General features: G+C 48.7%; 6 protein-coding genes across 6 annotated transcripts; 3 read left to right on the forward strand and 3 right to left on the reverse strand.

Annotated features, from left to right (window-relative positions):
• Positions 1 to 907: 907 nt before the first annotated feature.
• N7462_002234 (uncharacterized protein) lies at positions 908 to 1,709 on the forward strand (the record flags this gene model as incomplete). Its single annotated transcript, XM_057073960.1, has 3 exons — positions 908 to 1,030; positions 1,084 to 1,584; positions 1,653 to 1,709. The coding sequence occupies 3 exons, from the start codon at positions 908 to 910 to the stop codon at positions 1,707 to 1,709; spliced, it is 681 nt and encodes a 226-aa protein (XP_056937601.1).
• Positions 1,710 to 5,567: 3,858 nt separating this feature from the next.
• Positions 5,568 to 6,876, forward strand: pex19 (putative peroxisomal membrane protein receptor Pex19; the record flags this gene model as incomplete). The annotated part of the gene is made up of 3 exons (XM_057073961.1): positions 5,568 to 5,787; positions 5,857 to 6,659; positions 6,754 to 6,876. 3 exons carry the CDS (start codon positions 5,568 to 5,570, stop codon positions 6,874 to 6,876), a joined length of 1,146 nt encoding a protein of 381 aa, XP_056937602.1.
• A 307-nt stretch (positions 6,877 to 7,183) lies between these two features.
• On the reverse strand, positions 7,184 to 8,073 carry N7462_002236 (uncharacterized protein; the record flags this gene model as incomplete). The annotated part of the gene is made up of 2 exons (XM_057073962.1): positions 7,184 to 7,383; positions 7,470 to 8,073. 2 exons carry the CDS (start codon positions 8,071 to 8,073, stop codon positions 7,184 to 7,186), a joined length of 804 nt encoding a protein of 267 aa, XP_056937603.1.
• Positions 8,074 to 9,346: 1,273 nt separating this feature from the next.
• Positions 9,347 to 10,087, forward strand: N7462_002237 (B3/B4 domain-containing protein; the record flags this gene model as incomplete). Its single annotated transcript, XM_057073963.1, has 1 exon — positions 9,347 to 10,087. The coding sequence occupies one exon, from the start codon at positions 9,347 to 9,349 to the stop codon at positions 10,085 to 10,087; it is 741 nt and encodes a 246-aa protein (XP_056937604.1).
• A 1,752-nt stretch (positions 10,088 to 11,839) lies between these two features.
• midA (putative cell wall protein) lies at positions 11,840 to 12,616 on the reverse strand (the record flags this gene model as incomplete). The annotated part of the gene is made up of 1 exon (XM_057073964.1): positions 11,840 to 12,616. The coding sequence occupies one exon, from the start codon at positions 12,614 to 12,616 to the stop codon at positions 11,840 to 11,842; it is 777 nt and encodes a 258-aa protein (XP_056937605.1).
• A 1,759-nt stretch (positions 12,617 to 14,375) lies between these two features.
• Positions 14,376 to 14,808, reverse strand: N7462_002239 (uncharacterized protein; the record flags this gene model as incomplete). Its single annotated transcript, XM_057073965.1, has 2 exons — positions 14,376 to 14,627; positions 14,773 to 14,808. The coding sequence occupies 2 exons, from the start codon at positions 14,806 to 14,808 to the stop codon at positions 14,376 to 14,378; spliced, it is 288 nt and encodes a 95-aa protein (XP_056937606.1).
• Positions 14,809 to 14,928: the final 120 nt, after the last annotated feature.

Here is a 14,928-nt window from a genome sequence, read left to right on the forward strand (position 1 = left end):
TAGAAAGAACCTCTTGAATTGCAAAATCGAAAGCTTTATGATTTTATTCTGTTTCTGGCGGGCCAGAAGCTCCTTAAATACTAGAAAATATGATCATCTAGTATGTAGGCCGCCTAGCACTACAACACTACAACAGTTTTTGGTGATTCTCAAAAGTGACCAACATAGATCCAAGGAGAAGAAACTGTTGCACACATTTCTTCTGGTGGCCTTGCAGGTTTCATTTCAGCGTGGTGAGAACCGGAAAATGGTGCAATAGGACTCCGAGAAAGGTTGCGAGGCGAGCCATGGGCACGAAGTCAGAACAGAGTGGAGTTACCTCCCAATGGGAAGCAACACAGAACTGGACTCTTATGGACAACAAAGCAATAGCGAATTCAGGCCCTTAGTTGGTAATCGTGAGGGGATTCCTGGTATTTAAGCTGTCCATATACCGCCAGCTCGATTTTATGAGAGGTGAAAGGTGAATATTGAGTCGAGTTTTTGGCGGATAAGAGCCACTAGCAAGAAGTCGAAGCTAATCACCTGCACCTTGGCTTTGCATGTTCCGGGGACAAAACATTGAGTGACTTGATATTTTAAAGATACTTTTCATGGCTGGCCCTGGAAGTTGATTCGATTCATGCTCGTTATTTATCTGGTCGACAATACCCTGTTTCAGATATCGCACGACTCATGAACTGATGAATAGCAGCCGCCTCTTATCCATGCTTACCAACGATCACGCCTCAGTCGCCTGGGCCAATCATCGCCGCAGCAGCCCGTTGCCATCTCACGCTGGCATTCGCGGCCCGCAATTTCGGCTCCGTCACATGACCATGTCCGCGTTTGGCACTTGTCAACGGTATCTTGTCCTCAATTTCGATTCTCTCTCATCCTGGACTCTACTGACCAGCAAGCCACTCACATGGCGTCCGAACTAAGTGATGTCAATTTGGAGAAGATTGAGTTCCTCAAACGCCTTTTTTCCTCCGACTACGCAGTTATCTTTCTCGTCAGGGTCCGTGATCTAGAATGTGTTATGAAAGTAGTAAGTCGATCAAGCGAGGTAGGAGAACCACTACGAATTATTAACTATAAAAGCATCGGGGGAGAGGACCCCGACAATATTACGAACGGGAAGGGGAATTAGATATACATATCCATGAAACGAAGGCCTACGCTCGACTGAAAGAACGGGGTATATGCGATCGTGGCATTGTACCTCAATATCTCGGGTCAATTAGCAAATTTGACCCCTCGAAATGCCAACCACACCTATCTATGTTTCAAGAGGACGAGTACCTACCCAGCGCCCTTTTCCTAGAATACATTCCTGGTCTAGAAATGATCAGTTTAACAAATTATACCCCGCAACGGGTTGAGAATCTCGTATCCGGTATGAGAGAAATACATAAGGCACTCGTCTGCCATAATGACCCGCAGGCGCGCAACATGATGATCGTGAAAGATTCTCCCGACCGAGTCGTATGGCTCGATTTTGATCGGGCGAGGACTTTTGATGAAGACCACATCACCGAACAAGAAGAAGAAGAATATCTCCGGGCCGAAGACCGGATTCTCGAGGAGTTCAGGGTTGGCATGGTATGAGATCGAAACCCTTTGAACCTTCATACTAGTGTTTTCCCCCACATACTAAACCAGATTACCAGGAAGCCGATTACCAGAATGGAGAGATCAATAAGACCTTTCTCTTTTTTTACGCCTAGTGGCTCTTCGAACCCGCGCCATTATCTGTGTCCGAATCTTGCATCATCATTTCTTAATTTATGATATCGAGGGCCTCCAATCATTGCCTCGGACTGTAATGCAAGCCGTATGTATCAGGAAAGGATGCTCTACTACCCAGGGAAATGAACGCACTGCATTTCTCTGAATTAGAAATTGATTGAAATTTAATTCAAAATATCTCTCCGTAACTTTGATTTTGATAGTGAGAATAGTGGGTCGTTTGTGTGGGGCTCAATTGGTGGCCATCCATTGTCTAAATTGGCACCTGGTTTTCGCTGTAAACTCTGATAGTCCATGGTTGGTGTTTCCGGAAAGTTTTAAGGCTTTCACACTTGTTAGATGAACTTTTACTCGAAATGTGTCCCAACACCTGACACCATAAAAGTGGCGGTGGGCGAGAAAGGAAAGCCCCACCCGTCACGCATTATCTGGTCCATAAAGGTAGGTGCATGTTGGGGGCGATATTTTATGTCAACAGCCTTGTCCACTGATGTTAGATAGGGCAATTAGTGGTGGGCCTGAAAGTGGGATTTGGAAGGCATAGGGCTATAGTGACTGGGTTTGATCACTCATTGTTCGATCGACTAACTAGTGTGGGTCTCAGGATCTGGTCACATCTCTAATCGTGCTCTTTAAGCTGACCACAATCACTAATATTAGGTACGACTGGCACTCGGTATTAGACAGCGTGATTAAAGGAGACATCCGTTTTTACCGACGAATTTTTCCAAAAAGCCGCCTGCCACGAGATATGTTGCCTGGGGGCCGTAAGCTGAAAGGGCATGCAGGTAAATATCTTTAATTATGTGACTGGTCAGTCATATCGTTGATGACTCGACCATGCGGGGATTATCCAGCCTTCTCTCAGGCAACCTTCATGGCCTAGAGCTTTCTAGCAGGGGGCGGTTTAAATCACTGGGACTTCTATTAATCCCAACAAGTTGTTGCACTCCACAAATCAAATCAAATGAAACCGAATTCTATTAACCTAATACAGCCTAGCTCATGTCGTAATGGTTATGTCGGCGCTTCCTCTGGCGGAAGCAAGAGGTATCTCAATGCCAGCGATATACGCTACAAAGCTACCCACTAATACTCTACGGATTAAATTAATAAAAGATCTATTGAGACTGAGAAGTCTTACGGTCATAAGGAAGGCTAAGCAGAGGCACTTTATCAATAGAGACTTCTGCTAGTCCCAATCAGTCATTATTTTTAGCCTCCAACTACCACGTCTGTCAACTCGGGATTATAGAGCACAGGAGAGTCTATTCATGCATCTTATTTGTATGGATCGTGTGTCATATTGCTAGAAATGCGGATGCGCGCGACTACGATGTTACTAAGATTATCTGAATGGGTGCAGTTCACTCCCACCCGACCAACCTATTTCAGAAAAATTTGATAGATCCATCTAATAATCTCTATACTTGGAAATATTCTAGGTCTACCGATGCCGCCTTGATAACTAATTTGGAAGATACAATGAGAGTAAATGGAAAGGGTTCATTTTTTGACCCGCGTTGATACACTCCGTGGTCTTATGCTCGAGGGGCTCAGCTATATCTAATCAGCCATTCACTTTTATAAGTGAAGTGTACTTGATGGTCAACCTGATTATTACGTCACACTCTATACTACCTTGACAGGATTGCGTATATAAGAAGGCACGAAATACGAGTGAAATTAGCCACAATCACACATCGAATACTAAGTTGATTAGAATCCCAGGGTAGTGTCGACTATGCAAAGACCCTTACAGGTACAAGTCCACTATCAAATACTATATTAACTGAGAATAGCACAGGTCTTATAAATATCGAACAGATAGATCCTGACTTCCTTAGCTATCTCAATCGAGTATAGTATTAGTCTGCAGTACTACTAAGAGGTGTCTATCTTTCGCTGGAGTGCGGGCGAGGGACAAACTCTTACTTTCATACCATTTCCCCGGTACTTGGTACTTGATGCACAATTTGCGTTTGGCAGTGGCCAGCGTGTCAAACTTAATCCGACCTGCTATGTAGAGTTGTGGGTGGTCGGAACAAGGCTTTCTGCCAGGAAATCTGGATTTCGCTTCCTGATTTTCACAATAACTGATGAAAATCTTTTATCATTAAACGTGATATGTAGAATAGATAATCGGAGTATCTCTACTCTAAATAATTCAGAATAAGAATTTATATCTAGTCATATTTAATATTAGGAAGCTTTTAGACGCGGAGTTAAATTATTCTACATATAAAAAGAAGCTAATAGTAAAGAAAAAGGACATTATTAATCAATTAAAATTCTTATTCTTGTTAGAGCTTTCTATATATACAAGGTGTCATACAGGAATTTGCTCCTTCTGGGTTCTAGCCCAGTGCGTATTAGAGGTGCTACCCGCAACATAAGGCCCATGTACAGCTGTTGGAACGAACAGATAGAAAACAATATTGGCCAAAGAAAATAGCAGGAACGAAGGGATGAAAGCATCCGCCCCGCGGTTCTAGTTCCCCTAACTTTGCTAACTTACATCGCTTAGTCTCGGGTTACACTCATTAATCGAATAGCGATATTGAGGTCAGGCCCAGTGAGCTTATCGTTTTGATTACGTAAGGATTAATAACCAGCTTAAGTTGATCAGGGGCGTGCTCAACTCTACTCAGTGATCCAAAAGCGGCGAGAAGTGAGCACGGAAAGAGAAGGCCAAGTGTTGTCGGACAGTATCCTGTGTCTATGGAGCACAGGTACTCTGGACAGATCATAGTCCAGGTCAGACCGGTTCAAGGGTTTTCTTGGCCCAACCCACATGACCCTCATCACGCGAACCACCAAGCCCCAATCCAAGAACCCCGTCTGTTCGGCCCCCGGCCCCCAGATCCTCAGACATTCTGGAAACCCCCGCAGATGCTCGTGCTCCCTTACGTCTTGTCCATCATCCAGATGGTTCAATTGGTCCGGCGCTCGCTTGAATCCTTCGGTTTCTATCAGAGGCAATGTGGAGTGATCGGGTGATGATAGTAATGGTAACCTCATACGGGTAGGGATATGGTCGAATAGGAGTATAAAAGAATATCATTAGGAACGTAAGAGGAATAAGATGGGATATCTGAACTCATCTTACAATGTAGCGGAGCATCCAGACTATGAAAACATGATTATACGCGCGAGTCAGGTCACTGCTCTGCCTCGAGACCGGAAACCACAAGTATACGGACGGAGCCCTCGAGGTATGGATTGATGGGGTATCTGTACTCACTAGATGAATACATGTCTATCCGGTCGACAGTGATCTATAACTTCCATTGACACTGTAGACGAACGCGAGGTAATACCATGACCAGTGGAGAGAAACCCTAGTTAAGCCGCAGACGGAGCAGACAAGAAAAACCTCGTTAGTCGGTAACCCTGCATCCAGTCACTGATCATCTCTGTAACTCCATTGAAAATGTTGCTAGGATTATCAATTACACTACTTCTAGCCTTTTTTTTCCCTTTTCTTTTCTAATTCCGCTCCTTCTCCCTATTCCCCCCGTTCTTTTCTTTTCGCTATTCTTGTACTCAACCTCCTCGGCGATTTAGAGGTTACGAGGATTATGCTTCTTTCATAAAAATGCCGATGCGACGGCTTTCCCTCGGCGATCGGCGTTCGGTTCCCCGCCAAACCTAACCCCATCACATGCCATAGCACCCTCAAACAATCACTATCGTTCATCTCCAAAAACACAAACCTGCACCTCTGTTTGCCTTCCCATCGGTCTCTACTTTTGTTCCGAGCACCTCGCCGACAAGCTTTCCGCTCGGTCCCTCGCGTTGTTTCTCCGTGCTTAGCCCCTCCCGAAACTTGCACTATGACCGACACTGCCTCGGGTCCAAGCGACCAGCCGCAAGGGTCCGCCACTGTACCGGCCAGCTCAACGGCGACCTCAAGTGTTCCTGCTCCTGCTGCAACAGAACAATCGGATGCAACTGCGTCTGTCACGGCGCAAGCAGTCCCCGCACAGAAAACCCCGTCGGAGCAGCCAAAACCCGCCGACGATGATGAAGACTCGGACTTTGACGAATTGGACGGTGCGAACCTACTTCCCGCAAACTTCTGCCCCCATCACAAGTGAAAACTGACACAATCTCTCCCTACAGATGTTCTAGATGACTTCTCCAAGCCTAAAGCGCCGCCCGCACCGCCCGCCGCGGCGACCCCCGCTCCCACCACAGGTGTCGCCCCGCCCGACTTCGACGAAGATGCCTTCCTGAAGCAACTGGAGCAAGATATGGCCAACATGATGGCCAAACCGGGTGCCAGCGGGCCCGCTGACATGCAGGGCCTGCACGCCACGGTGGACCAGGGCGCGGACGCGTTCGCGAAGCAGCTTGAGGAGAGCGGGATCCCGCCTGGCGACTTCCTGAAGCAGCTGCTGGCAGACGTGATGGCGGAAGAAGGTGGCCAGAACGGGCCGGGTTCGGCGATGGAGGAGACGCCTACGCCCGCACCCGCGCCCGCAGCGGATGTCGAGCAGCCCGAGTCGTTCAATGATGCAATCCAGCGCACTATCGAGCGCATGAAGCAATCCGGGGACCGGGCGACGGAAGCGGCGAGCACAGACGACGGACTGTCGGATGATATGCTGGCACAGCTACTCAAAGCGGTGGAAGCTGGGGCAGCGGGCGCGGGCGAGGACGGTGACCTGACGAAGATGTTTATGGGGATGATGGAGCAGCTCTCGAACAAGGAGATGTTGTACGAGCCGATGAAGGAGCTGGATGGGAAGTTTGGCCCATGGCTGGAGAAGAACCGGGCGAGTGGAGCCGTCGCCGCGGCAGATATGGAACGGTATGAAACCCAGGCGCGAGTGGTGAAGCAGATTGTGGAGAAGTTTGAGGAGGAGGGGTACTCGGACGAGGATGCGAAATGTCGCGAGTATGTGTGGGAAAGGATGCAGGAGGTGAGTTTTCGGGGAGCTTACCCGGATTTTGCTGGGTGTGTTTTAAAGAGAGAGAGATCTTATGCTGACTGGTGTTGTTTTTTGTTTTTTATAGATGCAAGCTGCCGGCAGCCCGCCGGAGGAACTTGTATCAAACCCGTTAATGGAGGATCTGGGAGGTGCTGCTGCTGCTGCCGGAGCTGGACCAGGTGGCGTGCCTGATTGTCCGCAGCAATGAAAGAAGAGTGTGGAGGGAATATAGAGGGAAGAGAAGAAAGGAGACCTTGGTCTTCATGAGAGATATACCATTCATGTTCAATCGGCTTGCTGTACTTGTACATACTATATACACGCGCGTCGATACCCTTATTTACACCGAGATATCCACGCATTGGCTTTGTCCGAGAATTCCAGCCCATCGTAAGAAATAAATAAAAACCCTGAACGCCGCCGGATGCAAAACCTCACGCTGACAGAAACCTGGAACAAAGAACAGAAAACTTTGAAAGAAGCCCAGACAAAGCAACAGGGTTGTCGCACCACATCTATGACATATCCATGTCCTGGTTGGTATCCGACAAGCCCATAAAGATGTCATCATAATCCTCATCGCTGAACGAAACGTTCGGCTCCGTCGGCTGCTGATGGTGCGCATTCGAACCAGATCCCAAATTCTCCTGCATGGCCATCTCCATCGCCTGCTCCTGCAAGACATACTCATCCAGCGCGCGGACATCAGCCTCGTCTATAAATGAAATACCAAGTTAGCCCACCCTCTGAAGCCAATCCAGCCACTAAAAGCAAACTTTTAGAGCGACCCTCGAGACTTACCAGGAAGCATATTGTCCTCTTCAAGATCTGCATCAACGCCGTGCATCGCCCCATCGGCCTCCCGCGCCATACACTCCTCCCATCGTCGCTTATCAGCCAAGTGCTCCGCCATCATCATCTGCTCGCCGCGCGCCTCAAACCGACCCGTGTCGCGGTCCTGGCGGATTCGGTTCAGGAACATCTTACGCGTCTTTGAGCGCGCCAGCGAGGTCGTCGTCTTCATCGGATTAGCGATCTCTGAAACGTAGCGGTCCGCATAGCGGGGGCGGGTGGACGGCGATGGCGATGCCGGTGACATCGGCGCCGGGGACTGGTTGTGCAAGGGCGAAGACGCGAAGAACGAGACTGGCTGTTGGTGCTGGCGCTGCGGTGGGGGCGCACTCTGGATGGAAAAGCGTGGGAAAGAGACGGGGGAGAAAGGCGCATTCTCGTCATATTCGGTGGGCTTGTGCGATTGTCCCGCGCGCGTCGGAGAACCCATGGTCCATGGGGGGGTGACGATGTTGGAGTTGCGCTGGCCGAGGGGCGAGGGCCGCGCTGGAGAGTAGTGGGTGGTTTGGCGGAAGGGGGTGGAGGGAGACGAGGGTATTTGTGAGGCGAACATGATGAGATGAGATGTTGGAGGGTTTTCTTGAGGGTGGAGTGGGTTCCGTGGTTCGGATGGGGAAGTCTGTTGTGGTTTTGCTAGGTCCGGATGTCGTCTCTGTGGGTGAACGAGGATGTCGGGTCTAGATGCAGATCCACTTTTGAAAAGTGAGAAGGATTTCAGGGTATTGGCTGATTATGGGTCCCAATTGAGTCGGAACTGTCGCTTTTGAAGGCGCTTGGAGGCTGGGAGGAGCGTTGATCGCATCGCGACGCGCATTCCAGCGCCACGTGATAAGTCGCGTCGGCACTTGACAGTTGGCGATCGCGGAATCGATCTACGATTTTTACTGGGGCTAATCAATCGCTGAAGTACGCTTGATATTCAAGTCACTGCTTTTCACACATATCGTTTGCGAAATGACGATATGTTTCCCCTGTTATACACCTGATATTAGGATCTTACTACCGTATAATTTTTATCGCAACCAGATTGACGGAATTGTCAATGGTTCTGTCCATAGGCATATAGCCTGAGTTGGAAATCCCCCCAAGAAGTCATAACGACGGCATTGACTAGTGGGAAGAAGTGCTTAGATTTAGTTCCCAGAAACATTCATTTTACTAGATTCGATGTACTAAGGACGAAGTAGTGCACAAATCTTCATTAAGATATCTCGTACAAGGTCATTCATTTATCTGGTACAAGGTGCTTCACAGGACGGAGATCCAAGTACTGCAGATGTACATACAGGCCAAAGAGATCATATACTTGATTCAAATAGAGAAACCCATTTCTGGATCGAGTATGAATCATTAGGGCTAACGCGTCACTACCAGGCGAATCAAAATCAAGCGATTCCTAACGGAATGCTTTCAGAAACTGGTCACAACCAGAAATCCTTGTAAAGAAACCTGTAGAATTTCTCCAATTGATTCTTGTGGTCACTTTGTCAGGCCCGAGGTAGCTTCCCAGTGGATAGTAAATGCCAGCCAAGGGCGTGGCTCCACAATACTTCCCATTTAACTGCCAAAAACGGACTAATCATCCACGGTTCAGGTAGGACCCAACGGGAGGCGTATACTTTAAGGACAACCAAAAAAGATTTTATTTCACGTGGTATAGTTGCATGCATTTATTATTGATTGCCGGGGGTCGCTTTACTGGACTATTTAATCTATCATTTGGCCAAAAGATTTTATGCTAATCACGACTCCTTACCTAGCAAGAATCCTCTTTCATTAAAGCCCTGCAACTTTATTACGCTTTTATCTGAATCTCAAACTCAACGATGAGCAGAACAGAGATCGTCCAGAAATTTCTCCAAGCTGCTCATGTAGCCCCTGAGATCTTCCAACTACGTCCTGATTACCGCGCCCTCTTAATTGTTGTGGAAGGGATCCCTCCAGGGCCCAGCGATGAGTTCAGCGAGGCCCTTCTCCACGACGCCGAATTAACAGTCAAACAACTTCTATCCAAATCCCCCATCGTGGATTTCCCACATATTGCCGCATGGCGCGACACATACAAGGCCTTTGGAGCGAAACCAAATAAGACCCGCAATAGCCTAGAGGCCCTCACTCGCCGCGCAGAGGCAGGCCTGCCGCGTGTTAATCGCTTGACCGATATCTACAACGCTGTCTCAGTCAAGAATCAGATCCCCCTGGGCGGCGAGGACCTGGAAAAGTACAATGGTGCACCGCTATTAGTTCGCGCCACTGGTGAGGAGCCGTTTCTGACATTTTCTGGTGGCGAGCCCCAAATGGAACTCGCAGCTCCTGGAGAGCCGATATGGTGCGACGAGACTGGTATCACTTGCCGGCGGTGGAATTGGCGACAAGGCCCTCGCACAGCTTTGACTGACGAGACTACTCGTGTACTGTTCATTCTAGACGCATTAGAGCCGCTTTCTTACGATGCACTCCTCAAGGCAGCTGATGAGCTTGTCTCGGCATTGAAACAGCTGTCTCCAGATGTGAAAATATTTCACCGCCTCATTGGCGCCTCGGCCCCTGATCATACTGTTTTGTGAAAGAAATTGGGTGTCGAGTCTTGTAGAATAAGAAAGATCCGCGTTTATTTTCTTGTTTAGATGCTGTTTCTCCAGTATACTTGTGTACAATAGAATGTAATATCATGAATATAGCTAACTTCATTGGTAAGCATGGGTGTTACATTGAAGTACATAAGTAGTGTATGAGAAATTCATGATCTGTATAGACATTTCCACTCTCAGAAGTGTACAGATAGACTGTTTCCGCCCGCCAAAACCCCTTGCATCTACTGTAAGCTGCACCAGCTTGGCTGACATTGTGGCAACAGGCATGTGACCCCAGCGCTATGTTCAAGCTTGCTCCGTGAGGGTGCTTTTATGGAAATTTCTTTTTCTGATTGACAAATTACAGAAATGGGAGGAAAAAATCCCATGCGGAAAAAGATCTCTAAGTCATCTTTGGCACAGATAGAAATCCGAAGTTTGGTAGAGGCGATATTTTGGCCCCGCTCCGGTCAACTTCCATAAACGGACGTGGAGATCAAGGTAATGGAAGCAAGGGTCGCTCCGAAATATTGTGCATTTTATTTAGGTTTTCTCAGAAAGGAAGTCGAAGGGAGAGGTTCTGTAATTCTGGCCCTGGTTTCAAACCCTGGTGCATGAAATCACCGGGTGGCCGTCTGAAAAGTATTGCAGAAATTAACGAATTGAGACCGGTACAGAGAGAAAAGGTGACCAAGAAATATGACACGACTAAAAAATACTCCTATAAAGGATATTTCATCGAGCTATTAACCCGTGAAATGTATTTTCTTTTGGCTGATCTGTTCTTGTGTTCTGCTCTGGATGAAAGTCTGGAATGTTTTGGATATTTAAGACCGTCAAGAGTGTTTCAAAGGGAACATGGTCCTGCTTGAAAAATCAATTAGCCCACTAGGCATGGCTTTCAACTTCGTGGAATATGCAGCACACATCATTTGCTCCCCTACTATACGAAGTGTTTGCTGCATATTCCTCGATGCTGAAAGCCGTGCCGAGTGGGGTGGTTGCTCTCTGGAGAATCAGGGTGCCAAGGTGATTCTTTTGTTTCTGTTCTAGATCCTTCAATGAGGGAATTGGTCTATGTGAAAGGGAATATAAGGAGTAGGTAATTTACTAAGGACATAAAGATCGGACGGAACTTTTCATATTGTGAGCGCTAGGCTAGGAATGTACACCTTCAAGAAATCCAAATTGACTAGGATAAACTTGAAAGGGAAGTGATGTATTAAGTAACAAAATATATCTCGAAGAAGCAGGTGGACCCAAGCACTTTGACATGGGGAATCAAAACGAGAAAAGCAGACAGAGCCCAAGAAAAACGACTGAAACCAGCAGGAAAGATCCCGAGTGGGGTTGGATGTCGCGAAATGACTGAGAAACTTCGATCAGGTAAAGAATGTGAAGGTTGCTGGTAATAACGCTCAAAGGAGTGGACAAAGCAAGTTGTGTCTATGTGCTGAAGGGACAATGAAGGGGCAGGGCGGCCGAGAAAAACTGCCTGAACCAAGATGAAAAGAGCAGCCCGCAACCAGAAAGAGGATGAAAGATGGGAGGCGAAAAAAAAAACAAAACAAGAAATCGCAGTCGTGACCTTCGCCTGAACTGCCCATTGCGCCTGAGAAGAATTGCATGATGATCGTACAAGAGATGGAATTTTACACATCGACAAACGCAGTTGCGTCGAAAATCTGCATCATGGTCAAGGGGCTTGGAGCCCAGAACATCAACCTGAGCCGAATGGTACCGTCTCTAGAAGTTTGATGCAGCGTTTACTGGGCCAGGATTGTGATACTGGTCGAGTGTGCTCTTGAACGGAGTGCCGCTAGCCGCAGGGCTAGGGGCCTTCTCTCGAGGGCCAGAGCCGACGGCGGTGCCGCCCATCAGGTCGTCATCCTCGTCGTTGTAGGCTTCGTTGCGCTTCTTCTGGATACGCCAGATGACAACACCGAGAACACCCAGCACGATTGCACCGCCAACACCCACAACGACACCGATGATAATCTTCTTTTCCGAAGACGACAAACCGCTGCTGGACGAGCTGCTGCTGTTATCGTTGAGTGAGGGCGAGGTAGTTTCGGCAGCCTGAGGGGATGTGGTGGTTATAACGGTGGCCTTGGTGGTTCCACTGACGGTGACCTCGGCCGTGATCGTCTTGACTACGTTCGAATGAGTAGTCGAAGAGCTTTCAGCTGAAGTGGTCTTGTCGGCATTGGAAGAGTTGTGCTCTTGATTCTTGGAAGAGGTTGTCGAGGTTGTCGTGGGCTGGGCGGTATCCGATGTGGTGGTTGTAGAGGACTCGCTAGTAGTAGTGCTGGTGGTAGAAGAAGTGGTAGATTCCTTGGTACTAGTGGTACTTGTCGAAGTCGGTTCGCTGGTCGTCGAAGTGGTGGGATCGGCCGAGGTCTGGCTGCTGGTGCTCGACTCGCCAGTCAGATCGCTGAGGAGATCGCTGGAATCGCTGGTCTGAGCCGCGACAGCGGTCAGGAGGAGAGCGTGCAAGAGAAAGGTGAGCTTGGAGAGACGCATGGTGGGCAAGTTGTTGGTCTTCTCTGAACGAGGCGAGAAGACGAGATATAGAGCGAACGAGTGACCGGGTTTGGAGGGATGAGAAAGGGTAAAAGGAGAGGGCGTGACAGACGAAGAGAAAGAGAAACACAGGTGGGCGGGCAGCGCTAACCCGATATGGCACGCTAGCCGGCCCTAGTTTCAGTGTTTTTGTTAGGCGACCACTGAGCATCAGGCCAGCTGGGCTGAGCGTTAGGCCTATTTCTGGGCATGGGACATACTTATTGGGCTGTTGCAACCATGGTGCAACATTACGGAGACTCTATAGCCCTAATACCAGATTTTATGCCCATTTGACCCCCGACCTATTCATGATTGTAGGCGAAAACCTCCCTTGGACTGTTTGCGTGGCCTTTGGGTCTCCTTTGGCCAGGCTGACGCCGCGCAGATGACATAAGCACCGGAGTGTGCAGGCACGCCAATCACGGGACTCCATCATCGGTCCAGGTCTGAAATATTGAAAAATGTACAGTAGAGACTCCACTCATCGAACAGCCAATCCACTGCGAACCCACCATGGACCGCCCAGGACCCGCTCGTCCGCTCTTGTCCCTCTGCCATAATTAGCCCTTCCCTCGTCACCCGAAACGACCCTGGTGCAGATGAAATGCTACCCTCACTCTGTCAACGTTGATCCTAGCGGTGCTCTACGAAACACGAGGGCCATGACAGGTGTTCTGCAGCTTCACCGTCTTTGCCCAGTTCCATGTCATGACCCTATAATGCCCTCATCTCTTGGGCTTTCTCGAGCGGAGATTGCAGCCGACTGACTGGCCGACTAGCCCCGAGTTGGACGGGGTGGCGCTCTGCTTGCGACATCGCTCTCCCGCTTTCACTCTTAGTATTGGCGCTTTGAGAATCGCCAGCCTGGCGCTGGTCTGGATTCACGCCGGCATAATACAGCAGCATCGTTGCCAGGCCAAACCCGGGGCGTAGAGGGGGTACAAGGGGCATCTATCTCGCTGCCCCTGTCACAGGAGATGCTGCTCTCTTCATAACACCTCTTAGCGCTCATATTATTGATTGGATCGGTCATACCAGGGTCACTCGGGGTGGACTTCTTCATCCCTCCCCCGGAACACCACGGATGGACCTGTTCCCTCTGTCCCTGAAAACCAGGACCCTCGCTTACAAAGACCCCTGGAATCTTTATCTGGGTGCTCAGCCTCAAGTGAGGGATTACCGAGCGATTATATGAATCACATAATGCCTCTGATCTCTTGACTTCCAACTGCTGAGCCGAGACCCCGTCGAAACGCGCCGCTTCTGTTTGATTCGCGCCGGCCTTGCGTCCTTATTTGGAGCCAATAATTGTAGTCCGGGCTGATTTCGGCACAGGTCTTTGCAGCGATCATCATGGGTCAAAAAAGGTATTTTTTTAAGTCTTTGCTATAAAACATTGCTAGTCACTTAAAAAAAATTTTTTTTTACACTCTGTATATTCCGGATTTCAAATCCTAATCGTACGGTCTTTGAATAAATCAGGACAAGCAGAAGGAACAGTACTACTTTCCGAACGAGTCAAAGACACATCCCATGGCAAAAAAACGCGTCCTAAATCAACGCCCAATTCATGTTTCGGGAGAGATCCTCCGGGATGAAGGACAGAGGAGAGAATATGAAGTGATATAAATGGAAAGTATTATTGGAATTTTGGGTATCGTCGATTTTATATCCATGAACGCCAGCAAAATGTCGATGTTGATGCCTCATAAAGCGATCACAGCTTGTTCGGAGGTTTGCCTTTCATTTGATCCTTTAATTCCTCCTTGAAGTATGCCACAAATTTGTTCATGTTGGATTCTGGACGAGAAATCAATGGATATTCCAACACAGGGCTTGGCCCTCTGCCGCGACATACCGTTACCCTCCAGGGTGGTCCGGGATTCCTCGGGTGGGATCCCATGACGGACTTGCTGCACACGCCGGTGGACTCGACCGACCATCTGATGGAAAAAGGACTCTGCAGGAGCTGGAAGAAGAAATATGTCAGGATTTGAGGATCGGAAGGAGGGAAAGACGCGAGGCGGAGGTTTCAACATACTCTGCGGGTCAACCACAGCTGGACTTGTCAGCAACGCCAGGAATCAACATTCACCATGTCAAGAAGCACTTACCTCCAGCTCTCTTAATGCTAACAGCTGGAACACCATGCTGTTGTGGCTCTGTTGTCAAAGTGATGAGGGAACGAGGTGTGCAGACAAGGTCGTGAGGGGATTTGGACTCCAAAGTCCAGCATTTCTTAGGTAAGCCCCGCACCGAATTTCTTCGAG

The sequence above is a fragment of the Penicillium macrosclerotiorum genome (genome assembly GCF_028827735.1).
Source record: "Penicillium macrosclerotiorum strain IBT 26536 chromosome Unknown utg000002l_segment0_segment0, whole genome shotgun sequence".
Classification (NCBI taxonomy): Eukaryota; Fungi; Ascomycota; class Eurotiomycetes; order Eurotiales; family Aspergillaceae; genus Penicillium; species Penicillium macrosclerotiorum.